At 34.2% G+C, this 27,069-nt stretch overlaps 1 protein-coding gene, 2 long non-coding RNA genes and 1 pseudogene across 3 annotated transcripts; 1 reads left to right on the plus strand and 3 right to left on the minus strand.

Annotated features, from left to right (window-relative positions):
- Positions 1-8,044: 8,044 nt before the first annotated feature.
- LOC148787481 (uncharacterized) lies at positions 8,045-9,645 on the minus strand. Its single transcript, XR_016066503.1, has 3 exons — positions 9,594-9,645; positions 9,016-9,083; positions 8,045-8,309 (listed from the first exon to the last, which is right to left on the minus strand). It is a non-coding gene; the product is annotated as an uncharacterized LOC148787481 (long non-coding RNA).
- Positions 9,646-15,709: 6,064 nt separating this feature from the next.
- Positions 15,710-19,241, plus strand: LOC105165939 (phospho-2-dehydro-3-deoxyheptonate aldolase 1, chloroplastic). Its single transcript, XM_011085090.3, has 5 exons — positions 15,710-16,356; positions 16,669-16,946; positions 17,250-17,526; positions 17,643-17,888; positions 18,799-19,241. The coding sequence occupies exons 1-5, from the start codon at positions 15,823-15,825 to the stop codon at positions 19,054-19,056; spliced, it is 1,593 nt and encodes a 530-aa protein (XP_011083392.1). The 5' UTR covers positions 15,710-15,822; the 3' UTR covers positions 19,057-19,241.
- LOC148787482 (uncharacterized) lies at positions 17,392-18,913 on the minus strand. Its single transcript, XR_016066453.1, has 2 exons — positions 18,780-18,913; positions 17,392-17,907 (listed from the first exon to the last, which is right to left on the minus strand). It is a non-coding gene; the product is annotated as an uncharacterized LOC148787482 (long non-coding RNA).
- Positions 19,242-25,624: 6,383 nt separating the features above from the next.
- LOC148787483 (secreted RxLR effector protein 161 pseudogene) lies at positions 25,625-26,316 on the minus strand (annotated as a pseudogene).
- Positions 26,317-27,069: the final 753 nt, after the last annotated feature.

A 27,069-nucleotide genomic window follows, 5' to 3' on the forward strand; every position in this document is an offset into this window, starting at 1 on the left:
TTTTAAAAAATGGCCTTTATTTTTATCTGCTAAAGAATTTACTTTAAAAGTTGATAATACTAATGTCAAAGCTTTCTTAAAGAATAAATTAGAATCAAAAATAGAAAAAGCTCGTATTATCATATGGCAAGCTGAATGCCAATATTATTGTTATAATATTGTTATTATAAAATCTCATGAAAATGTTCTTGTAGATTTCCTGACAAGAGATAGAGGCATCTGAAGCAAATTCCATCATGTTGAGATTTAGGCACCTTCGGGAAAACCTCGAGGAACATGACAGAAAGTTCAGACAGCTAGCAGTTAATGCCCAAGTTGCTAGACAAATTCAAAGAGTCAATCTAGACACTGTCCAGGTTGCAATAAGGAGTTTCTTATTAGCATCCACCTCGCTATGGAACGACTTACGAGAACCAATTCGGAAGGCGTCACCTTCGGGGATGACTCACGAGTTGAGGGAGCATGACCCAGAACATGCCTTTAGAGTAAAGGGCTCTAGACCTGTAGCGTCGGATTCAAGTACCGATTGCACAAGGCCATCACCAGACTCTGGTGAAACGGCAATAATTGAATCTCAGGAAGTGCAAACTCCTATTGATTCAAGTCAACCTAGCACCTCTGGGGATAAGGAGGGAGAGATTAGCCTTAGGCCGATGACAGGCACCTCTAAGGTTAGTACTAACGAGTTGATATCTTCTTCTGGTTGGCAAGACTACCATCGTAGGTGGAAAAAATTAATTTCTCGCAAAGGAGTAAACCCAGGCAAGACCATTATCGAAAAGTCCGAAAAATATAACAGAGTCTGGATGTTAGAGGGGTCTAAACCAGAAGAGGTCCGAGAATGGTATGATTTTGGAGCTCTTGCTTCATTTCATACTATGTCGCCGAGTTTTTCGGAAATCTCAAAACTTCTAGAGTGGATTAGTGGGGCAGTCTTTGATTCATGGCAAAACAACCCCCACTTAAAGAGAGGCAACATTCTGGAGATAAAATTCGTTTCAGTAGCTCAAGAAACTGCAGGAAAGGGGTCTCATCCAGCATTCCATTTTATGAAGCTGCAGAGACCAGATATAGTAGCTTTCAACAAAATTAAAGCTGGTTCAGGAGAAGCTCCCTTGGTATCAGCCATTAGTGAAGATAATATGTCTACCAGGAGAGCTTGGGGATTATGGGTGTGTCTTACAGAGATGGACAAAGTTAAGTATCTATTCAAGATTTTCTCAAACAAAGTGAGTAGATCATTCCTGTTAAATTCTATGACAGGATAAAGCACGGAGGTCGCTGAAAGCTTATTCGAGAAAAAGAGGATGTTAATCTGGGAAAATAAGCTGCCAGCAACTGAAGCCACAAGGATGAAGACGTGCAACATATTGCATGTTGGGCAATGGCATAACCATATATGCCCTTGTTGAGAGAAACAAGAAACAAAGATTCGAGTCACGAAAAATAAACCCGAGCCGGACCAAGACAAGGAAAAGAGAAAAATTTTTACCAAGAGAAGTAAAAGTTAAACGATGTAAAAATTCGAGAGGATAAGACTGTCGGCAGAAAACAACAAAAGCCAACAGTTAGTAAAGCAGCCAGCTGCAAATCATGTGACCGACAAACTATTATGAACGACAGCTGTAAATCACAAGGCGATGAAGACCGCGATAACGTCATCACAAAACAAGTTTGGAGTCCGAATTTCAACTCCGCGGACGCCTATAAATAAAGATGCAATGAAGCAGAAGGGGGAAAATCAGAAAACTTCTCCTACTCTTCAAAGCATTAGAATTCTAAGTCTTCTAAAATTTCTGTAATATTTTAATTTTTCAGTTTATGGGGGTTTCCCCAACAAGTCAAGTCCTCTACATCATGAGAGGCTAAAACAGTTGTCTCCTCCAGTAGAGGAATAATATCTATGTAATATTTTCTATATTTCATCAATAAAAGTTAAGCTTCCATTCAACCTGTTTTTCCGAAAATTCTATTAAGTCCCTATACTAGAATTCCTTTTACGCCTTAAGGTAGGAAACGAAATAGGGTTGTGTTGTTTGTTGCTGAATGAGCCAAGTTCCTGTGAACCATCTGCTGCGGTAGTGTGGTTGGAAAAAGTCCGTAAAATCAATGACTTGGAATACCCGGAAATAAAGCGGACAAAGTAAGGTATGCTTTTATAGGTCTTAATTTATTTCGGAAGCATGTTGGGCCTATTTCTAAGCATAAGGTGTAGTTTCACTAAAAATTACAAAGAGAGTTGATTATAGGACCAATAGTGTTAAAATTTGAAAACCAGGGGATCATAACTGTCGACCATGAAAAGCGTGGGACTAGAAGTGATAATAGTCTTATCTAATGGGGCCAAAAATGAAATTTTTCCTATAATTGTTTAGGTAATAATTATAATCATAATTGCACAACACACACAAAAAAAAATAAAAGCCCTCCTCTTCAATGGACTTCGGCCGACCCTCTCTCTCTTGCACAAGGGGGCAATTTTTCTCTTCTTCTCTTCTAGCAAAGAGGACGTAGAGATTTTGACTCCGGTAAGGATTGGATGAATTAGAGTGCTACTACATTGGAGCCTCAAGTGAAGAATATTCAAGTGACAGTGAAAAGCGAAGGTATCGTTTTTGTCCCTTCGAGTTTTTTGTGAAAGAATCGGTATGGCACGGGAACGCGGCAGAAGTGTGAAACAAAAATTATTTAAAACAGTTCAAAGGGGTGTTCCCTTTGAAATTCCCTGGCGTTCGGTATTTGTCAAAAGTATAATAATAAATAAATAACAATGCTAGACAAGTGGCTAGAGGATGAAACAAAAACACAGGAACAAAATTGAAACCTTACCTTTTGTTTTCATAGTTGAGCCGCAACATGTATTGTTCCCTTTATGTTCTCCCATTCACTTTAGGATCCAAATTAGAACCCCTCTAATTTGTCCACACCAAAGTAAGGAAGAGATATAGTTCTTGTTTTATTGCTAGATAGAACAAAGAACTAGAAGAAAAAATAACTCCAAACAAACACTATTGATTAGTGCTTTTGGAATATTTTATGTTCTAAATTGAATCCAATTCAACAATATATAACAAAAAGGAGAATATTTTTTGATAGAAAAAGGGAGAAAAATTTCGTGGCTTTTGTTGTTGGTTATGCATGATATATGTATAGTTTTTGTATATTACATATAATTGAATTCAAAATTCAATAACCGCCAAGTTTGCCTCCAAGACAACCTATACAAACACATGCACATTACCTTCAACCATGATGAAAATATAACCACTCCATTATCTTTATCATGGTGCTCCTCCTTAACTTGCTCCAACCACCCGCAAATGGACTTGAACTTCAAATATGCACGGGCTCTATGTAATCAAATTAAATCAACCCCAATCAATGTCCATTGGACAATAATTAATTAAATTAATTTTAGCCCAACTAAGTCCAAAAAATTATTTAATTCAATTAAATAAATCTAAGCCCAAATTCTAATTAATTGATCCAATAAATTAATTAAGCCAAACCAATTAAATTAATCCAATTAATTTAAAAGTGTTAAGCCCAAAATTAATTAATCCAATTAATTAATTCTTGAGACATCCATCAAATGGATTATTAAATAAATGATCCTATCATTTATATATTCTCCTTAAATTAATTTAATCCAATTAAATTAATTCGTTTCTTCTCGAATTAATTCCACCGATTCCATGGTGATTTGTGTGTAACTCTTTAGGTTCACCCTCAGCTAGACTTGGGTATTGCGTCCAACACAAATAATTAATTAAATCTAATTTAATTGATTATTTTCAATTAATCATTAATCAAAAAACACCGGTCACCATGGGTGGCCTTCTAGCGTGGCCATGGCACTAGAGACTATGTGAATGTTGGCGTGAATATTTAGGCTCTCGAGTTCCATACAGGTATGGTCATTCCATCGACCATCTCCCAGCCTTAGTCTAAGGCATGAAACTGGGCGTCGATTCTCATCCTAGCCCATGCAACTATGCTAAATACTTGAGACGGGTTTACTCTATTGATCTACAAAGGAAATAATTTCCTAAACGACCAATCACTATGGCTATAGACTTAGAGAATCTAAACCATCTCGAAGAGCATAAGAGATATATCCACCATATACTGATAGGGGACATCCACCGTACTTAATACATAATCCGACTACACTGGACAAGGCTTATAATAATCATATCAAAGACACAACCATCTCTCACCAGATCTAAGATATAGCAATCATATACATGCGACTGCCATGATTCTTTAAATCCAAGGACTAATCCTGTATTATTCGAGTCGGGAATTCAAGTTATACCGACCAAGCCTCCAAGACTTCCATATGATAATTCCCGTGAGTCAGTTCAATCAGTTAACAACCTTGTCAACAAATCTATTAAAATTGCATAGACATCCCATGTCTGTCGTCTATAAAACACAACACTCATCCAATGAATACAATACTTAGTGCAAGTCTTTATAGGACTCTTGATGCCCAATCTCGAGGTCCGCAACTTGGAATGTTTCTAACCAACCTTCAGAAGTTGGTTTCACAGCTGTCATCCAATGCGCAGCCCAACTACATGGGTTATACAATTGGTCTGTAAGCATTTATTGTGACATTAAAACACCGTTCGAGAAAAATAATAAGCACAACAAACAAATGGTGCCACAAATGAATGCTTACTATATTCATCAAGATAATATCACATTCGTAAAGATTGCCGAATAGTTTCCAAAACTGCTATCCATTTGGCTTTCTAGTAACCATTTCTAGAACCCCCACCATCAGCTTGCAAGTATATTAGCCTCGATGATGCAAGATAAATTTGTTTATGACATTTATTTAGTATTATTTTATCTTGAAAATGTCTAACATGTCCTTTCAGGTCTGACCGCCATTTCTACGAACACATCAATGTAGTGGTGCGGAGGCACTTTCCCCACGCATGGCCATGTCTGAGGCAGGTGCTGCTAGAGCACCAACATTTCAAATTCGAAAGCATGAAAGTAATGTAATTTAAATTAATTCAGTATTATCTAATAATCAAAATAGTTTAATGAATTTCACTAATGTTTTGTTTTATTTTCATGTTGTAGATGACCGAAAGGTGGGATTATGATGATGAGTCCATGTTCCCGGTCATCCATATGTAGGTCAAGAAGTACATCCAAAAAACATTCTCCATCGCCCTGTCGAGCCTGGTCAAGCCACTTTGGCTGGAATGAGGTCTAGCTCTAAGTCGAGACGTGCTAGGCCAGCGAGGACATCTAGAAGGAGTCCTCGAAGAATAAGGCAAACCATGCGGTGAACCCCACGGCGTCCTCGACTGTGTGCCGTGAGGGATCTTCCTATGTAGGCATGCACAAGAGAATGTTAGTACGTAAATCACATTATTTTCTAAGATTTATCATTATTTTATAAATAGGATGCTAATTATTTTATTCTTCTACAAGAGACAGAGCTCGATCGGCCGCCCAAGCAGATGGAGTTGTTCGCCCAATGCTACAAGAAAAAGGAGACGGTGGTTGGAGCGGGCCTAAAGCGGCTGAGGTAGCGGTAAGTACATATTACTAATATTATTTTTTAAAAAAAAATTATTTCATGGTTAAAAGTACTAAGAAGATCTAGAAGCTAATAGAGGATCATCAGCTTCAGCCTACCGCTGATAACCACCGTACCCCGCCACATCGGAGGTTTCGATGGCGATGACTGAGCAACAGATGTGGCTGGCTGCAGTTGGGGGTAAGAAAAAGGGTCAAGTATTTGGCCTTGGTTTTGAGGCACACGTCTCCAGCCGAACCTTCACATCACCATCACCACCCCCACTGACACCTCCACCGCCACAACCAAACCCGGCCTTGGAGGACCGCATCGGTTTCCTCGAGACGATGATGGCCGACATGATGGCCATGATGAGGGAGATGTAGGCCAGCTTCGGACCGTCACAACGTACGCCTCAACTAGCACCCTAGCATCGTCTCCGACAGATCCCCCTATCCCGAATGAGGACGATACGGATGTGCCCAACGAGGAGGGTTTAGATTGGGTTTTAATTTTTTTTCAATTTTGTAATCGGATAATATTTATATTAATACAATATATTTTCTTAATTATTCATGTTTTATAATATTTATTACATTCCATTATTTCATATTTATTCAATTAATTAAATTCATAAATATAATTAATTAAAAAAATTAAAATAATATAATTGTATATTAAATTTTATTATCAATTATATTATTTAATAAAATTTATTAAATATATAAATAAATTATTTATTATAATTTATTAAAATAGTTAAATTACTCTTTTATAATTCATTTTATATTAAATAATTTATAAAAAATTTATTATGAAATAAAAAAATAAGAACGATTTAATTAATTATAAAGAAAATATTACAAATCTAAGCAAATAACCTCCGTAATACCATTGCTAAAACAGTTCTAAAAATACGTGTTCCTAAATTACAATAACCGTTCCTAATACCATTGCTAAAACCATTTTAAATATGTGCTCCAAATTAAGGATGACCATTCCTAAAATAAATTGCTAATACGGTTTTAAGTATGTGTTCCTAAATAAGAACAACTGTCCCTAACACTATTGCCAAAACAGTTCTGAAAAACGTGTTCCTAAATATTATTGATCGTTCCTAAAACATTTAAAAAAACACTATTCCAAATAAAAATCTGACCATGCCTACTATTACAAAGATTGACAATCAAACCATTACAATGATTCTTCATAAATATATCACTAATACAAATGAATACAATTCTGAAACTCAGGTATGAGTAGTACAAAGACCATTCCAAAAGTAACCCGAAATCAATAATATAATCGTTCCAAATTTCATCCTAACCGTTTCAATTAAAAAAGAAAAAGAAACACTTTTATACAAATGTCAGCAACAATGTGTTACTGGATCATGCCAATTTGGAACGATCAATCATTAATCGTTCCTAAATATTTCTGACACTGTCTGGAAGGACAGAAGGCAAATTGTTCCAAAATTTGCTTCAAATTAATACCATCAATTCCAAGCCGTTCCAAATGAAAAAAAAAAAAAAAAAAACGTTCCTAAACCCAACCAAATCCCGCCTTTTTTTGTAGTATTATAACTATTTTGATCAATTATCTCTTTTTCTTCGTACAAAACATCTTGGGGTGTTGATCTGGGTTAATAGAACTTAGTTTGCATTAGCTTTCTAGCAAATTTTTCTAATTTGTTAATTTCTTCGGAGAAGTTTCTCTATAATTTTGAGAGTTTATGTTATTATTTAAAGTATTTAATTTTAAATTTTAAAATTTTTGGTCAAGTAATTTTTCTAGTTCTCCTATTGATTTTAAATTAAAACCTTCAATATCTGGTGGCGGTTGAATTGAGGGTCTAGCAATAATTTCTATTTTTATTTCCTCAGTAATTGTTTTATTTGATCTGATTTCTCGTGTAATCAATAACTTTATCAATCTGATTATTTAATTCAATAATATGTTCTCCTATAATATTGAAATATAGATTGGCATAATTTTACTTTTTCAATAATTCATTTATTTGTGTTATTGTAATCATTAAAGTGTCATCTTTAATTAATTTAGAAAATGCTTTAAAATTAATTTTTATCTTATTTGAATTCATTTTAAAAGGCTGTTGAGGGGAAATGCGTTATTTAATATTTTTCTGTTCTCCAAAAAGTATTTCCTTTCTAACACATTTAAATATTATTTTGAATATTTGGTTACAAAACAAGGAACAAAAGTAACTTTCTTAATCCGTACGGCTAATTCCTTATAAAATTGATTTGATATTTTATTCTGTTTTTCTGGTGGGAAATTTTCAAAATACTATTTTCTAAATGGTTCCCGTCTTTTTTTCTAAAAGTCTTCCTTAAATTCTTTCCTAGCTAGGGATCCAGGGCTAAAATCTTTTATGTAGCACCCCCTTCGCTACAAGGGCTATATCTACGCTAAACATCATACTTATAGTAATCCCTGTATTTATAAATATAAATGCATATAATAATTTAACCCATATGTATACGTAACCCCAACGTCATAACAAGCGTAATGAACCTACATCATCATATATGCACATCAAACACTACAAGTAGTCCATCATAAGTAATCTCCATGCTTACGCTCTCTCTATACAACAAAATGTATTTTGTACTCCAACTGACAAAGAGGAGAAAACTGCATACTGGCCCGACCTGCCTGAGTATAGTGCATAGACCTATTCTTCAACAGTCAGACACCTCAAAGTCTACTCTTGAAAGAAAATGTCAACAGAGGGATGAGCCTGCCACTCAGTAGGTAAATAATCAGCCCTATCTATATATGTATATCAAACACACAAACAGGACAAGTAGGCAACATGCATGGGTTATAGTCAATTTAACTCCAACATAATCAATTGTAGTACACTACATAGCTATCTCACAATAAAATAATCAATTAAACTTCATTTTTCCTAGTTTGCTTACCAGAAGGTGATATCGTGTTTTCCCCGTCAACTCAATGTCACCGTTATATAAATTTAAGTGGATCCCCTTGACAGCGGGCTCATCAATCTCATTTCGCATCATAGCTCTTTTATTTCGCATCATACCTCTTTTCACATCACATCTTTTTCATATCGCATCAAAGCTCTTTTCATTTCATTTCGCCTTATAGGCTTTTCAACACATCAAGGGGTATTCACGACACAATTATATTCAATTTCCAACACTCCCTCATTTACACATATCACCATTCTTGTAAGCAACTAGTAACGTAAAAAAAATATTAACTCATTCTCATTTTCATACTTCCATAATACGTCAAACAACAAACATAGTATTCCAACGTATTTTCTCATTCCACATACACAATATCGTCAATCAAATCAAATCATCCATCACTCATGTACTTTCAGATAAATCCATGTCAGCATGAACCACAAATTCAGATAACAGTAAAATCACAAATAAAGATACATATATAGATAATACTAATTATTTACTTACCTCGATCTTACAATGTTTCTTTCTACTCAATTGCTAATTGTCAGTCCTTTCACTTCACCCCCCGTATCCTATAATGAGTTATACCACATACAATTAATATATCGAGAATATCGTAATTTCTTTTAAATATAATATTAAATATTATCCGTACAATTTCTACTAATTCTTTAATATTTCATTTCTATCAAAGTACAAATCTTCATTTTTCCTCTTTATTAACATACCATTTATTAAATATAATTTTCGGAATATTTCTATGAATTTTCTATCAATTTCTCGCTATTATACTCTTTAATTGAACAATAATACATATAATTGCGTATTTGGTTAATAATTCCGATGGAATTATATAAATTAACTATAGTAATACCCAAATCTAATAAATTTAACAATCTAATCGACCAACGATATCATTTTTATATCCAATTTGATATTTAATTCGACACTGTTTTAAATAATCAAACTCGTAAAATATTCCGATTAAATGGTATATCGCTCAATATAATCAACATTTAATAAATGGACTAATCAAATAATATTATTATATAAATTAATAAAAAATAAAATAAAAACCTTACCTCCGCCGCGAATTGCCGAAACAGAAATGGAAATTGCAATTTGATAACTTGCAGATTATTCAACTTACATATATATATATATATATATATTTATGTGGGGATGGGGCGGTGGGTGAGGGCCCACCCCCAAACCCTTTTGTCTTTTCTTTTTCTTTTTTTTTTCTTTCTTTCTTTCATATATATATATAATATTATTAAATAGTATATATTATATATATATAATATTATTATTATTTTATTTATTTGATTAAACTTTTCTTAAAATATCATTTACGTCCTTCTTAATTTTCTTAATTAATATAAATTGTCCCAAAATATTATAACGAACTTCAATTTAATTCATTCAAGTGTTATTATATTTCAATTATGACCCATAATTTATTTACTAATTAACTAAAGTTTATAAAAATTTATCAATTAATCCCCCAATTATATATATTATTATTTTTGGGGCATCACATTTTAGATATGCGTACGATTTACTAATGGAATTTTTGTTTCAAAATCAATTAAATCTGCCATATTCATTTATAAACAAAAATCTATTTTTGAAGTTAATTCTTTATTTAAGTTGGGATCTTTAGAGATACATTTAACAATATTATTTGATTACATTCTTATTTCTTCAACCTTATTATAATTTGAATCATTTAAACTACTCTCTTCTTTGATTTGAGATGTGGATGCTCTAGATGGGGTTGTTACCTCTATTGGTAAAATGCAAAACATAGTAGAATATTTTGAAGAATTACTTTTTAAATACCTTGATTGATTAACAAAATCTATTATGACATTTTCTGCCAGATTTTGCAATTCGTATATGTGCTCTCAGTATTACTCCTAATGGGGACCTCTTTCTCAATTATCCAATATTCCGAAAACTCTACTTCGCTCTATTTTATTTGTCTCCTAGTATTAATTCTTGAATTATGTAAATTTATTTCATAAAATACGATTTGTTCAAGAGATTTATTATCTTGTGTCCTACAATTAGGATTAAGTGTTTGAGGAAGTTTATAGTATATTCTATAACATATAAATATTAATTCTGATCCAGGTGCATAATTATACCCATGTGTTTAAACATTCAATTTCAATGCATCAAGTGTATTTACATTAGAAAATGATAATTGTAAATTTTAGTAAACATTAAAAAATAATGGTCCATAGGCCAGACTATATTGTATTATCCCTATTAGAGATTTTTCGCAGTCTAAATTCCTAGCATCTCTTAAAGAAGCTAAAAATCTCTCCGGTAAACCTTCTAATATTAGAGGCATAAAGGCTATTTGTATAAGATCTATATATAGAAGGTTATATTCTTTCTGGTAATGCCTTATATTCATGGCATCTAAAAGTTTTACTACTTTTTCCTCATTATCAAGTGCAATAGATTTTTCAGTAGTTTTTATTACCTGCTGAATTTTTCAAAAGTCAAATCTTCGAAAATTATAAATTAGTATAGGATTTACTTTAAGAATTGTCCATTTATTTAATAGATCTAAAATTTTAGGATGCTCATATTCCTCTCTTTTAGCATTCTTCACATGATTAATATTATAATCAAATATACTGCATATGAAGCACAAAAAATACTACTGAATTATCCAATACATCAATAACATGGCTCTGATACTATAGGAACCATGGCCTTAAGCCATGGAGGATAGAAAGTTTTATAGAAAAATTTCAATCCGATCATGTAAGAGGTATGTAGAACCGACCATGTAGGCGGAAGGTAAAAGAAACAAAAAATCACAATAAAATCCGTCCATGTAGGCGGTATGAAAAATCAACCATGTAGGCAGAATGCAACAAAAGAATATTTTTTATAATGATAGATATAACAAAAACTGGATAATCAAGGAAAGACAAAGTTGTGAGCCTTTTACATTTCGTTAAACTAATAGGTATGAGTTTTAGTCAAAGAATGTTGCACAAAGGCCCAAACAACGCAATAAAATGGCAAATCAGGCAGCAATTGCAAAGCCGACCTTGTTCATACCCGTAATTTAATTCAACGACCTAGAGTGTCTTTTTCTTATTTTTCATCCAATATATCCTTATATTTCTCAGTAATAAAAAATACTCTTTTTCTTCTTTTTACCTTGCTATCTCTGTTGTTATGGATAATTCAACAGTAGTTGTTTAGCATTGCATTATGCTAAATATAAGAAAGTAAGTAAATGAAAGTGCAAAAATATAAATATGAAAAACTTATAGAATTAAATGTACTTCCTTCTCTTCCTTGTGCAAAATAAGCCCTGCCATCTGCCAAGTGTCGCCTCATTGCTGAAACGTGTCCATTAGTCAAAATTTTGAATTCATCTGCCATTTACTGGTCATTTCATTTTTCATAATCTTGAAAAAAACTGCCCTCTTCTGACCCTAATCCTGATTGTTTGTGGTTGTCTTGTGCTTACGAAGATTCTGAAATTTCTATTTTTTATTTTCCCTTCAAAGTGTTTCTTATTTCTTTGAACAAATTATCAAGGAGGTCTTCCTGAGTGAAGTTCTCAAATGCATCCTGAAATTCTCCTGCGAGACAAGAAAATTTATTCTCTCCGTCTTTAGAAGAGATTTTCATTGGAGATGCAATTCCTGAAAAATTCTTTTTGAGATCTTTCTGCATTTTATTCTCCAATTATTTGTTCTTTCATGATGACTCCCTTTTAATTCAAGATCCTCTGATAAATATGTTCAAAGGGATTAAGAGCTTGGTTTTCCTCTTTCTCAGCAAGAATTTTGTATTCTTATATCTTTTCCTCCATTTAATTGATAATTTCTTGACCATAGTATTTCTTGGTCTCAGGATCAATCTACATTAACTTGCTCCAAAATTTTGAGCAATATCTCCTCTTAATACACGGATTTTTTGTAGGGTAATTCTTACTTCTGACAGCCATTTTTCAAATCCATTTTTCAAAGAAATAGAGGGAAGCCATTCCTTCAATCCATTTCCTCGATTTTTCTCCCTGGATAATCCTTGGTGAGTAATTCACCCATTTTGTATAATATTCTTGGAAATTTTCAAGGAGAATAGAGATTGATGGACCAAAAGTTATCCACTATTAAAATACCCAATTTGGTATTTCTTGTTGAAAGATTAATGGACAAATTTTAAAACACCATGTGTGTTTTCTCTTATAATTTTCATAGAGAAAGATTTTGTTAAATGCCTCAAAATAATCCCAATAATTAAATTTTATGGGATTGTTTTTATTCTGGGTGAATATATTCTTTTTCACCTAATGGGTTAATTTCCCATTCTATAGTAGTGATGAATCTTTTACTTATTGTCTTTGAATAATTAAACTCTTTACCATTAATGGAGAATATGTGATTAATTCAATACTTTGAGTGGCTTTAAAATACCTTCAAAATGTACTCTTGGTTTATATGATTCTGCTGTGAGTGACGCAACATCTAGATATCTTTTCATTAGATACCATGGATCAATTTTCCATCTCAAATCAATTTTTTTCAAGAAGTATTATTACCTCAAAGTGCTTACTGAATTTATAATTAATCACTTCATCTTCATCTTCTTGTAGTGTTTTTGCATACAACGCTAAGGATGATGATGGTTCATCAGCTGTTAATATTTTCTGTTCTTTTTTAAATTCAAGAAATTTATTCGAAAAGCTCATCTCTTCTTTAAAAATGTTATCATATTTCTCAATTTTAGAAATATTTTCTCTAATTAGTGATTTATTACCATGGCGTATTACATCTCCTAGCCAAAATCTACCTCCCCTTTGATTAGAGGTGTTTGTTCCTCTTCCTCTTTGAGGAAGCATTCCTGAAAAATAAAAATAATATATTAGACAGCACAATAACCAGCAATTTGTTGATGGTATAGCAAATTTTCTCTCCAAAGTTGTTTAATACGATTTCCGGCAGAGATATCTGCATCTTGAAATTGAATGAGAATGTCTGAAATAATTTTCTTGGTTTCATCAATTCGCTTCATAATTATTTTTTGGCCTCTCTTCAATCTTGCCTTATATTCAATTGGCTCATCCCAAAATTTTAATTCATAAACATGCCAATGTATTCCATTAAAAAAAAAGTTTTTCCCTTTGATTAATTCTTCAGTTCAAATGTTTTGAATTTTAGAGGAGATATTTATTCCTCTAAACAATTCATTTCCAAATTCATCAAGATTTATTTCCACCAATATATTCTCTTGATAGAAAGTCAGGAAGACTATTAATCTTTCCTTAAATATGCTCAATAGTGAAATTAAATGGGGTTAGATGTGCTTGCCATCTGGCAAACATTAGTTTGGAAACATTATGTTTAAAGTCTTTATTAAATATAAATTTAGTAGCAGAACAGTTTGTTCAAATGGTGAATTTTTTATTTAACAAATCATCTTGAAATTTCAAAACACATTTGACAATGGCAAAAACCTGTTTAGCAACAATAGCATAATTTCTTTGGGTTGTCTTCCATTTTTCTAAATAAAATCTAACTAAATATTCTTGTTTATTTTTATCAATTTGTTTTAGTATTCCTCCAAATCCTGTTTCAGAAGCATCTGTTTCTATTATTTTCTTCTAATTACGATTATCAAGGGTTAGGCATGGTAATGATTTATCCTTTTGTTTGATTAGCTTAACTGCTTTAGTATGTTCATTAGTCCATTCTGGTGGATTCTTTTTAAGTCTATCGTATAGTAATGTTGTATCATGAGCAAGATTTTTATAGTATGGATCTATATAATTTAGGCTACCTAAAAACCTTGGTAATTGAGTCTTATCAATTATTTTGTCAGAAAATTTATCTGCAAATTCAATACATCTATTGATGGGTATAATTTTTTCTTTTTCAATATGATGTCCAAGGAATCTAACTTTAGTCTGGAAGATACTCATTTTTTGTTTTGGTATTACTAAACTATTTTGAATTACTAAATTCTTGAAATGGTCTTCTATACTATTAAAGAAGATTAAGACATCATCAATATAAATGATGATAAAGTTTGAAAATTGATTAAAAATGTCATTCATTATATTTTAATAACATCATTAAAATAATTAAAATAAATTTAAAAAAAAAAAAAACCCACTCCTGCAGAGGAGGGTACGGTCGCGCCTTCCGTCGCCCCCTCACCCTTGGGCAACGACGGTGGCCCAACAGTGAGGGTGATCGTAGTCGTGCATCACTAAGAGGGCAACGACGTCGCCTTTGCCCCCTCTTCAGGGGCAGTAACGGGCGGCGGGGGTTGATTATTATTTTTTTAAATAATAAATTTTATTTTTATAAATTATAATTTTAATATTATAATTTGTTTATAAAAATTATAATAATTTATTTAATAAAATTATATCCAACAGTCACCCAACTCATTTTCTAAAGCAACATAGGACTAAAAACCCTCTAAAAAATATCCAATTGGCATACCATGTCGTTTTTTTGTTAAAAATCAAAATTTTGGCTACTAAAAGACTAAATTTCATCAGTTTTTAAACTTAATGGACTTACAAAAAATGGACATAATTATTGAACTAAATTTAATATTGAGCATATTTAATGGGCTAAATTCTTTTTTTCTATATAAAATTTATATATTAGAGGTATATTTTAATAGGCCTAGGTTAACTAAGTTGACCAAAATGGATATTTTAATCATTGTTTCTAAAAAAAATAAAATTTGATTGACGAGGACAGTGTAAGTCATTATTCATAACATAAAGATGATTTTTTAATATTACAATTTTCATATGGGTTCTTTTTTTTTCATATCCATGTGGTCAAAATACAACTCATTTCCAAAGTATAAGTAGGTTTTTAGCAATCTTTGCATTTCACAGGTGTGGCATGCAATTTTGCCCAGTATAGATTGTGAAATTCCCAATGCTATTTATCGAAAGAGTTCACCTTAAATTTGTTCTCGCTTACCAACTTACCAAAAACATATTTGGTGTAGGAAAAGAAAAAGTATAAGATACAAAAAATACTCTCCATGAAGTATTTGGAGAAAGAATACACCTTAAATTTCATTTATATTACAAATTTACCAACAAAATATTAATCTGGGCCCCATTTGCAGTCTTACCTATCCTACCAAACACAAATACCTACCTGAACCTGATTTATAAAACCCCCCGTTTCAGTTGCGTCTCCCTCCTCTTCTTCAGATATCAACCTACTTTTCTCATTAAAATATATTAAATAAAAGAAAAAAGTGAAGGTCCTTCTTTATTCGTTACCTCAGTCAGCAATGGCTCTCAGCGCCCACAACACTCTTTTTCCCAACAAGTCTTCTCTTCTTCCTCAGACCCAATCTCTTCTCCACGCCGCTCCTTCCTCGCTCACGCTGAGATCCACCGCCAAACCCATTTCAGCCGTGCACGCTGCCGATTCTTCCAATCCTACCCCCATTGTCCCCGCAGCCGCCTCTACGTCAGCCGCCTCCACGGCAACGGTAGAAACGAAGGCGACTCCTAAGAAATGGGCATTAGACAGCTGGAAATCGAAGAAGGCGCTTCAGTTGCCGGAGTATCCAAATGCGGAGGATCTCGAGTCGGTGCTGAGGACTCTCGACGCTTTTCCTCCGATTGTGTTCGCCGGAGAGGCCCGGAGCCTGGAGGAACGCCTCGGTGAGGCCGCAATGGGGAACGCTTTCCTCCTGCAAGGTGGGGACTGCGCGGAAAGCTTCAAGGAGTTTAATGCCAATAACATTAGAGACACTTTCAGGATCCTCCTCCAAATGGGCGCTGTTCTGATGTTTGGTGGTCAGATGCCTGTCATCAAGGTCTTTGCTTTTATACCTCCTCTTTTCTGCCTTTTTCCCTGTTTATTTATGACTCATTGAGTGTGTTTAGAGAATAATCAGATATGGGCTGTAGGTGTCTTTTTTAACTCTGTGTTGATGGGAAATTAGATTCTGGTTGTTGACTACCTTCCACTTTGACATTGGATGTGTCTTTCTTGTTTTGTTGTTCTAAACGCATTACACTCTTTACATGTAGAGAGGTATTCCGAGTTCTTTGCCTTAATTGTAAAAGCATTTAATTTATCATTATCGGCCTAATCATTTTGGAAATTTTTGTGCTCGAAAAAGTAGGTAGGAAGAATGGCCGGTCAGTTTGCGAAGCCGAGGTCAGATCCATTTGAAGAGAATAATGGTGTGAAGTTGCCGAGTTACAGGGGAGACAATGTAAATGGAGATGCGTTTGATGCAAAGTCGAGGATCCCTGATCCTCAGAGGATGATCAGGGCCTATTGTCAATCTGCTGCTACTCTGAATCTCTTGAGGGCGTTCGCCACTGGAGGATATGCCGCAATGCAGAGGGTTACTCAGTGGAACTTAGACTTCACAGAGCATAGCGAGCAGGGTGATAGGTATGTTGATTGCTATATTGATATCATTGAGTCAATTTTGTTAGAAGTTCTGATCATTGGAAAACTTTCTCTTAAGAACTGGATTGTTTGGTGCTTAACATTTAACATACAAAGCAGTTCTCAACATTTTGAAGAACTTTTATTTCATATTTAGCTTTTCCAGTGTGTGATACTTTTACTTGTTTCCTGTGCTGTGCTTGATGCTATGATGATTGAGACAAGTGCTGTATCTACACAGAAAGCTGGTTAATATACCAGGTTATCCATATAGTTGGCGATATGATTAGTTTGGGTTCAATTCAGGTACCGGGAACTAGCTCATCGAGTTGATGAGGCCCTAGGATTTATGCAAGCTGCTGGACTTACAATGGATCATCCTGTCATGAAGACTACCGAGTTTTGGACATCCCATGAATGCTTGCTCTTGCCTTATGAGCAATCACTCACTCGACTTGATTCCACTTCTGGCCTGTATTATGACTGTTCGGCACATTTCCTTTGGGTTGGAGAAAGAACAAGACAATTGGATGGAGCCCATGTTGAATTCCTCAGAGGAATTGCCAATCCCCTTGGTATTAAGGTGATTGTTGGGCATTGATATTTCCTTCCGTAATCTCCTTCCGAAATACTGCATCTTTCATGGAGTTAATTCAGGCCTAGTAATTTGCTGCTAACCCAAATTTTTGTGTTTCTCAGGTGAGTGATAAGATGGATCCAAATGAACTTATCAAACTCATTGAGATTTTGAATCCTCGAAACACACCAGGAAGAATTACCATCATTACAAGAATGGGTGCAGAGAACATGAGGGTGAAGCTTCCTCATTTGATCAGGGCAGTCCGCAGGGCAGGGCAGATTGTCACCTGGGTCTCCGATCCTATGCATGGAAACACCATCAAAGCTCCTTGTGGTCTAAAAACTCGCCCCTTCGATTCTATCAGGGTAATTTACTTGATCAGTCCTATTATGTGTCAAAGCAGCATGTATATCAATAACAATACTAGTTTAATAGGATGCTAATTGCATTGTGCTACATATTCACAGTCCAAAATCTGCTTTCATCCCTTGCATGAGAAACAATTAATATAGGATAGTTTTGATGAAAGAAAGATGCATTGTTTTACCTTATGCATAACGTAAGCTAAGAATTGAAAGAAATAGCACCTATTTTCTTGCTCTTTTTGTGGGATTTACTGAAACGTTCATCAAATATATCATATATTTGACAGAAAATTTTTACCCAAACCAAGTTCGGCCGATCCAATCACAAAGCAAGTGTGATATATTTTCCATGTGATTGGCCACTTTCCCTGAACTGTACACCAATCACACGGCAAAAGTAGTTCACTTGCCAATTATTGGTTCAAATTCGGCCAAACCCAGTTTGGGTTAGAATTCCCATGTATGAAATTATCAATATATCCTAATTCAAGCTGCTTGTTACTATATCATCTTAAAGATAGGAAGTTACAGAGCAATGGGTGGAGAATCTTACTAGCTTTTAATATTTGTTGGTAAGGAAACCAATAAGGTGGTTAAGGTATCCAGAGAGAGTCAATTAACAAAATAATGAATCCAACTTCTTTAGCATGCAATTTCTGCAGTTGGTTGTTGTGCGTCTTTATCGTTGAGTTGGTTGTGACAGTGACCTCTTTTGTAGGTGGGTACTTGTATTTCTTAACTCTCTCTCTCATGATACATTTGGTCCATCGTTTAAGATGCTAATAGTATAAGCAGGGTCTCTATTGGCACCATCAAGGCATCAACTAATTATAAAGCATCACATGATTGCATTTATCATGTTACTAGAAAGCCACTGTCTTTTGTTCTTACCATGTATATCTTCCATCAGGCGGAAGTGAGAGCATTCTTTGACGTGCATGAGCAAGAGGGAAGCCACCCAGGAGGAGTGCATTTGGAGATGACAGGGCAAAATGTTACAGAGTGCATTGGAGGATCACAGACTGTAACATTTGACGACCTGAGCTCCCGCTACCACACCCACTGTGATCCTAGGCTTAATGCCTCACAATCTCTGGAGCTTGCGTTTATTATTGCTGAGCGCCTTCGAAAGAGGAGGCTCGGTTCTCAGAGGGCATTGGGATATTAATGATCTATTCCGTCTTCAATATACCGAATTTGCATTTCTGCTCTGCAAACAGTGTATGAATTGAAAATCTTAGTTTAAATTATGCTATGTAATGTATGGGTTTGGATCTCTTCTGAGACTAGAATAAACTAAACACGTATTTCTATTTCATGGTAGGTGCAGTGGTGCACGTATTTTAACTTGCATTTTTGTTGTATGGAGCACTAAATTCACAATGTTCTTCCACAATGTAAGTGAAAATTACTTAACTTATGACCAGACCTTGTTGATTTGGCTAAGAAATGGCGTGAGGGTTGTAAATTAAGGATTCCTCGCAAATCCAGACACACTTCATTCAAAGTGATATGCATAAAAATAAGTTGGTCCAAAGAGGCTCAAGCGATCAGAAAGGAAGAATAAAATGAGAGGCCCAAGAGGACCTGACAGGCGGCTCTAGCGGGTGTCTTCATAAAACAAATTGGCAAATGGAGGAGGCCCAAAACATTTCCCAACTCAGATCATGATCAAAGCCGGTCAAAACATTCATCACAAAAGATCTATACATATGGCAGTTTAGTCTCCCACGTGGCACCTCATTAACTCAGAGGTTACCAACCACTTTGGAACCACATTAGCCCTAGCAAAGAGGACATGCATGACGGCTGGGACTCCTTACAGATGAGGGAAATCCCTTCAAAATCCCGGACTCCTTGGCTAGGAAGACTCCCTGGTGGTTAGAAGTCCTTGCAAGTAAAGGATTCTCCTTAACTTAGAGATATACTTTCAACAACAAGATTAATAGAGGATAAGAACAGATTATAGCTTATCCAAACAACTTTTATCCATTTTTCTCGAAAATGGAGGAAACATGCAGAGTAATATCAAAAGAGAACCACCCTCTATAAATACAGGTTTACTCCTCTATACGATGGACACCTTTCTGAGACCTTTCTCACTCTCTGGACGACACCCCTTACGTCCCTTACACCTCTCTTACTCTTTAAATTATCTCTCACTCTCTAAATATTCTTTAATTACTCGACAAGCACATTATCACGTGTTCTTGCACTTTTCACCAACTTTATTCATCATATCTCCAATTTTCAATCACATGTATTTACTTTTTGGCGTTATTCCATTTTAAATCCATTACTAGCTTGATCGTCGGAGTACTAATGCCTTTTTTGCAAGTGCCCTTCAAGATTATCATTCTCTTCGGCCCAAGCTTTGAAGATAATCCATATTCATTGAACCCATACGTTTTTCGAAGTTTCACAAGGTATTTGTAATTACTTTTTTCTTGAAAGTTAAACTACATTTGTCACACGTCTATATCGTCATATAATTGAAAAAAATACAATTTATCCCTCTGTGATATTGCAATGAGAAAATGACTCTCTATAAAAAGAAATAACAATTTACTCTTTAAAATAAAGCAATTTACCTCCTTAGACCGGGAGGAAGGGAGGTAAATTGTTGCATTTTAAAAATACATGAGGGTAAATTGCTATTTTATTTTTATAGGAGGGTAATTTGCTTATTTACAATATCATATGGGATAAATTACATTAAATCCTAAAAAAATATCACATACATTGCATATGTAGAAATATATTTTTAAAGGTGAACATATTACTTATTAATTACAAAAAATATCAAACTCATACTTCTATTTATATTTATAGCATTGAATCATTAGTACATATAATTATATTTTCAGAACAATTGATAATAATTGCTTCAATTCATGACAAAACCATTTAATTGTATTATTGTAATTCACCTAGTATAATTGATACTGTTAAATAAAAAGTATAATCCTTAAAAATTTACATTTCATATTTACTAATTATTATATTTAATGATTTTTTATGAAATAAATTAATGCAAAAGAAAAATATAATACTTAAATATACAATATTAAAATAAAATTAACTAGTCAAATTCCCTTAATGTTTTATTCTTTATAAACAATTCAATTTAAAAATAAATTGATCATATTTTATTTGTAGATTCTTTTTATGTCTATTTGTAATTTTTTTAATTTAATTTTATGTTCGTTATATTATTTTCTGTATACATTATATTTTTCTTTTACTTATCATTTCCTAAAATCTTTAACTTTTAACTTTATTGATGTGAAATGATTTTATACTTAACATTTATTACCTATTGCAAATTAAAATTTTAATAAAATTAGACATATCCATGGTATCAATATTGATTTCTCTTGCAAGGTCGTACAACTATGCTAATTATATTTTACTATCAAATTTCAAATTTTATCAGTATAGTGTATTTTGGGATAATTACATTTACACTCTCTGATTTATGATTTTTTTGCACAAATTACCCATGTCTTTTGTATAAATAAAACTACTCTTCATAGCCAAAAAATAGGGATAGTTTGTATAATGATGTTAATATTTAAGGGGTGTGTAATTTTCAAAAAATATAATGAGATCAAAAAGTTTAATCAATAATTACGATATCATAAAACCCAGCCTGATTCATATTAAATTTAAATATATACAAGACTGCGTCCATTAGATCATATCAAACGGTATGATTTAAAATCACATGGCCTGATTCAACGATACACCGTCTTGAATAATTACTCTTATGTTTCGAATACGATATCTCGAAATCTGTATATCCAATAAGTATAAAACTTTACCAAATGTATTTTTCTGTAAATTTGATCATATCTGACGGTTTGATCTGAATTTTGATGGCACAACTAACTCATATTGTTCAACAATATAAGATGATAGTTATATTAAAGTTATACTAACATTTATAAATATATAAATTTTACAGATTGTGAACATATATTAATTTCAACTAATATCTATATAAAAATTTGATGATTTAATTCCATAATTTAAAAAGATAATAATAATAATAATAATAATAATAATAACCCATCTCTTTCTCTCTCTTTCTTTCTCGTTTCTTCCTTTTTCTTCCTCTTTCTTTCTCTTTCTCTTTCTATCATTTCTCTCATTTATCCTCATCTCTCTCATTTCTCCTCTCTCATTTCTCTCATTTCTCTTAAAACCCTAGCCCCAAATCCGCGGCAACGAGGACAGCAACGAGTCTCATTTTTCTCATTTCTCCCTTTCTATCTGTGTTTTAAAGCTTCAATTTTAAATCTGAGAATGATTTATCTTTAATCTAGATTTATAAAGTGGGCGTGATGTTAATGTTTAGATTTTGTGCGATTTTGGTGATTTTTCTGTTGTTTCAGCTCTGATTTATGTTGGTTGCTCGTTGAGTTTGCTCGAGCTCGAGCTCGACTCGTTGCCACCCTACAAAGATCACGGGGTGTAAATTATATATTTCTTATACAATAGTAGATAATATTTTTGTCAAAAAGGTAACTAAAAAGCCAATCTGATCTGTTGTTTTGTAATCTGTTCTACCAATTTCTTTTATTGTTATATTGAATAATTGAAAGAATCTGTATGGCTTGGGTACAAGGTGGAAGTGTAAAACAAAAGAATTTAAAATCGATTTTGAAGGGGTGTTTCCTTTGAATTCTCAAGCGTTGGGTGTTCTTCGAACACATCATAACAACAAATGAAAGATGCTTTAGAGTGTGGCTAAAGGAGAAAACAAAAAAGTGCAAGAAATGTAAACCGAAACATTACCTTTTCGTTTTCTTACGTAGAACAGCAACAAGCATTGTCTCCCTTTTCGTTTCTTTTCATTTCACTTTAGAATCCAAATTAGAACCCCTCTAGTTTATCTACACCACACTAATGAAAACAAATCTAGATATACAGCTAGGTAGAAGCTAGACCAAGGAAGAAACAAAACCTAACTACACTACTGATTAGTGTATACGTATTTCTCTTGTTCCTAACTTGAATCTAATTCAAGAAAAACTCAAAATATGGAGAAAATAAGAGGGAAATTTCGTGGCTTTACTGGTGGTGAAGCCGAAGAGTTGAGAAAAAACATGTGTGTAGTGTATAGAATCAATTCTAAATTCAAAACTACATGTTATCTATAAGATAACCACTATACATACACATACTATATCCACAACTAAGCCATCATGGCCTTCTCATGTGGAGGAGTTGAAACTCCTTCTCAACTTGCTTCAGCTTGCATTCAACCTTTGACTAGGATTTCAAGCCATGACTGATTTTGATTGGTCTTGTTTTCATCAAATTAAATCAAATCCAACAAATATCCACGGATTTCAAGTTAATCTAATTAATTAAAAACCTTATAGAAATTCAAAAGTTTGTTTAATCCAATTAAATAAACATAAATTTAAATACTAATTAATTGATCCAATCAATTAATTAAACCAAACTCAATAAACTAATTCAATTAATTTAAAGATATTAAGCCCAAAATTCATTAATTCGATTAAATAATTCTTAGGCCATCCACCCACTGGATTTTCTCAAATAAATGATCTAATAATTTATATTTTTCTTGAATTAATTTAATCCAATCATTAATTTATTTCTTTTAGAATTAATTCCAAAAATCTACCAATTCTATTGTGATTTGTGTGTGACTTTTTAGGGTCACCCACAGCTAAACTTAGGCTTTGTGTCCAACACAAATGATTAATTAAATTAAATTAAGTTAATTATTTCTAATTAACTATTATTGGGAAACGTCCGTCTCTATGGGTTACCGTCTAGCAACAGTCTACGGCACTAGAGGCTAGGTGAATGATGGGGTGAACATTTAGGCTCTCAAGTTCCATACAGGTACGGTCGTTCCATTGACCATCTCCAGGTCTTAGTTTAGGACATAGAATTGAGCATCGATTCCCATCCTAGGCTAGGCAACTATGCTGAATACTCAAAATGCATTTACTCTATTGATCGACAAAGGAAACCATTTCCTATTCGACCAATCGCTAAGGCAGACTTAGAGAGTCTAAAGAATCTCAAAGCGCATAGGAGACATATCTATCATATACTGACAGAGGACGAATTTTATCTTGGAATCCACCGTCCTCATTACATACTACGGCTACACTGGACAAGACTTATAACGACCACATTGAAAATATGGTTATCTCTCGCCAGATCCAAGATATAACCATCATATGCATATGACTGCCATAATTCCTCAAGTACGAGAACTAATGCAGTACTATCACACGAGAGAATTCAAGTCATACCGACTAAGCCTTCAAGGCTTCCACATACGTGCCGCGCGCGAACGCGCTGGGCATGCGCTTATACTCTGCCGCCCTGCCGACACGCGCAGGGCCGGCAGGACAGCAACGGCTGTAGTGCTCCATTTTTCTATTTTTTTTTTAATTTTTGCAATTTAAAACTAAAATAAAATCATGCATATACAGAAAATTTAATTTTCAAAAAATGCATAGATATCCATAATTTAAAAGCAAAATTAATATAAATTTTTTGAAACATATAATCATGCTTCAAAGTCATAAAACATGTTTTCCAAAAGCAAATCAAATACGTTTTTCATGCTCAACACATAATATCATGTTAATCTTAAAGCCATAACACCGAACCGGGCTCTGATACCACTGAAAGAATCGATATGGCTCGAGAATGAGATGGAAGCGTGAAATAAAAAATTTAAAATCGGTTCAAAGGGGTGTTCCCTTTGAAATTCTCAGGCTTTCGGTGTTTGTCAAAAGCATAATAATAACCATATAAACATACTAGACATGTGGCTAGAGGATGAAACAAAAAGTATAGAAACATAATATGAAACTTTACCTTTTGTTTCTTTAGAAAAACTGCAACGTGCGTTGGACTAGATAATATTCTCGATAACTCAAGATGTGTTTGCTCTATTGATTGACATAGGAAACAATTCCCTACTCAACCAATCGCTGTGGCCACAGACTCTAAGAGCATGAACCATCTCATAATGCTTAGGAGACTCGACTGTTATATACTGATAGGTGACAGATTCTATCTTGGAACCCACTGTCCTCACTACATATTCTAATTGCACTAAACAACTTGTAATGACCACATCTAAAATATAGTCATCTTTCGTCAAATCCAAGATACAACCATCACATGCATGCAATTGCCATGGTTTCTCAAGTCCAAGGATTAATGTCGTACTATCGGAGTCAGGAAGATCTAGTTATACCGACCAAACCTTCATAGCTTTCATACGACGACTTCCCGCGAGTCAGTTCAATCGGCTTGACAACCTTGTAAACCACCCACTAACATTGCATAGACGTCCAACGCTGTCTCCGCTGAAACACGACACTCATCCAATGAATACAATTTTAGTGCAAGTTTCAGTAGAACTCTCGATGCCCAGTCTCGAGGTCCTCGACTTAGAACATTTCAAACCTAACCTTCAGAAGTTGGTTTCATGGCCACCATCCAATGCGTAGTTCAACTACATAGGTTGTACAATTTATTTTGTGGGCATTGTTGTGATGTTAAGCCTATAAACACAATCAGTGAACACAACAAATACAACTACCAAATAATGAATACTCACTTTATTCGTAAACATTGTTACAATTACATTGAAATTGTCAGAACAGATTACATAAAGGCCAATCCAATTGGCTTTTTGGTCACCTATTCTAACAAAATTCCACTTGACCCTAAAGCCAATCACTCATTATTCTCAAACCCACCTTTCCAAGATGCTGAGCATGAGCAATCTGTGACACCGGCTTGGTCAATGGATTTGCTATAGTTTTTGCTAATGTGACTCGATCCATCCGAACATCACCTCTTCCCACCATCTCTCTAAGCAGATGGTAGCATTTAAGAATGTGCTTGGTTCTGTGATGAGATCTCGATTCATTCACTTGCGCTATAACCCTGTTGTTATTACAGAAGATAACCACTGGCTTGGCAATTCTAAGCACTACACCTAAGTCTTGGATATAGTTTTTCATCCAAACTGCCTCCTTAGCTGCTTCGGAAGCCGCTATGTACTCAGCTTCATTGGTGGAATCCGCTGTGGTATCCTGCTTGGAACTTTTTCAAGCCACTACACCACCATTCAGCCTGAATACAAACCCTGATTGAGACTTGACAACATCCTCATCAAACTGGAAGCTAGCGCGTAGTAGCCTTCCAGAAATAACTCTCCACCACCGTAAACCAGGAACATATCTTTAGTCCTTCTCAAGTACTTAAGTATGGTCTTAACTGCAGTCCAGTGAGCCTTACCGACACATGTCTGATATCTACTTGTTACGCTCAAAGCAAAAGCGATATTTGGCCTTGTGCACTGCACAACATACTGTATATTGCCTACGGCTGAAGCATAGGGTATGTCAAACATTTTTCTAAGCTCCTCATAACTCTTAGGAGACTGCTTCTTGGACAGCTTAACCCCATGCCTCATAGGAAGGAATCCTCGTTTGGAGTTTTTCATCTTGAATCTCTTCAACACTTTCTCAACATACGAGGTTTGGGTCATTCCTAACATCCTTTTAGATCTATCCCGGATAATCTTGATGCCTAGGATGTAGGAAGCCTCACCCAAATTCTTCATGGAGAATTGTGTGGACAACCATGCTTTAGTGTCACCTAACATCTTGACATCATTGGTTAACATCTTGACATTATTACCAATGAGCAAGATGTCGTCCATATAAAGCACTAGGAACACAAACTGAGCTCCCACTGACCTTCTTGTATACACAAGGGTCAAAGTCATAACCCCGTATGACTTGATCAAAATGGATATTCCAGCTTCAAAAAGCTTATTTGAGACCATAGATGGACTTCTAGAAGTGGTAGACCTTCTGCTTTTCTCCGACAGATGTGAAACCCCTCCGGCTGATCCATATAGATATTTTCCTCAATAAACCCATTAAGGAAAACTATTTTCACGTCCATCTGCCATATTTCATAGTCATACCATGCAGCTATATCGGGCATAATCCAAATGGAGTTGGCAATGGCTACAGGCGAATAGGTTTCCTCAAAATCAACCCAAGGTCGTTGAGTATACCCTTTTGCTACAAGCCTGGCCTTAAAGGTAGTAACCTTTCCTTTAGCTCCAAGTTTAAGTTTGTAGACCCATTTACAC

The sequence above is a fragment of the Sesamum indicum genome, linkage group LG7 (assembly GCF_026168435.1).
Source record: "Sesamum indicum cultivar Baizhima isolate 11 linkage group LG7, ASM2616843v1, whole genome shotgun sequence".
Taxonomy (NCBI): Eukaryota; Viridiplantae; Streptophyta; class Magnoliopsida; order Lamiales; family Pedaliaceae; genus Sesamum; species Sesamum indicum.

Bases quoted from the DNA above. Each gene is read 5' to 3' on its own strand.
- LOC105165939 (XM_011085090.3), top strand. From the start codon at position 15,823: ATGGCTCTCAGCGCCCACAACACTCTTTTTCCCAACAAGTCTTCTCTT. The intron at 17,527-17,642 runs GTGATTGTTGGG...TGTGTTTCTCAG, and splicing joins CCAATCCCCTTGGTATTAAG to GTGAGTGATAAGATGGATCC. The intron at 17,889-18,798 runs GTAATTTACTTG...ATCTTCCATCAG, and splicing joins GCCCCTTCGATTCTATCAGG to GCGGAAGTGAGAGCATTCTT.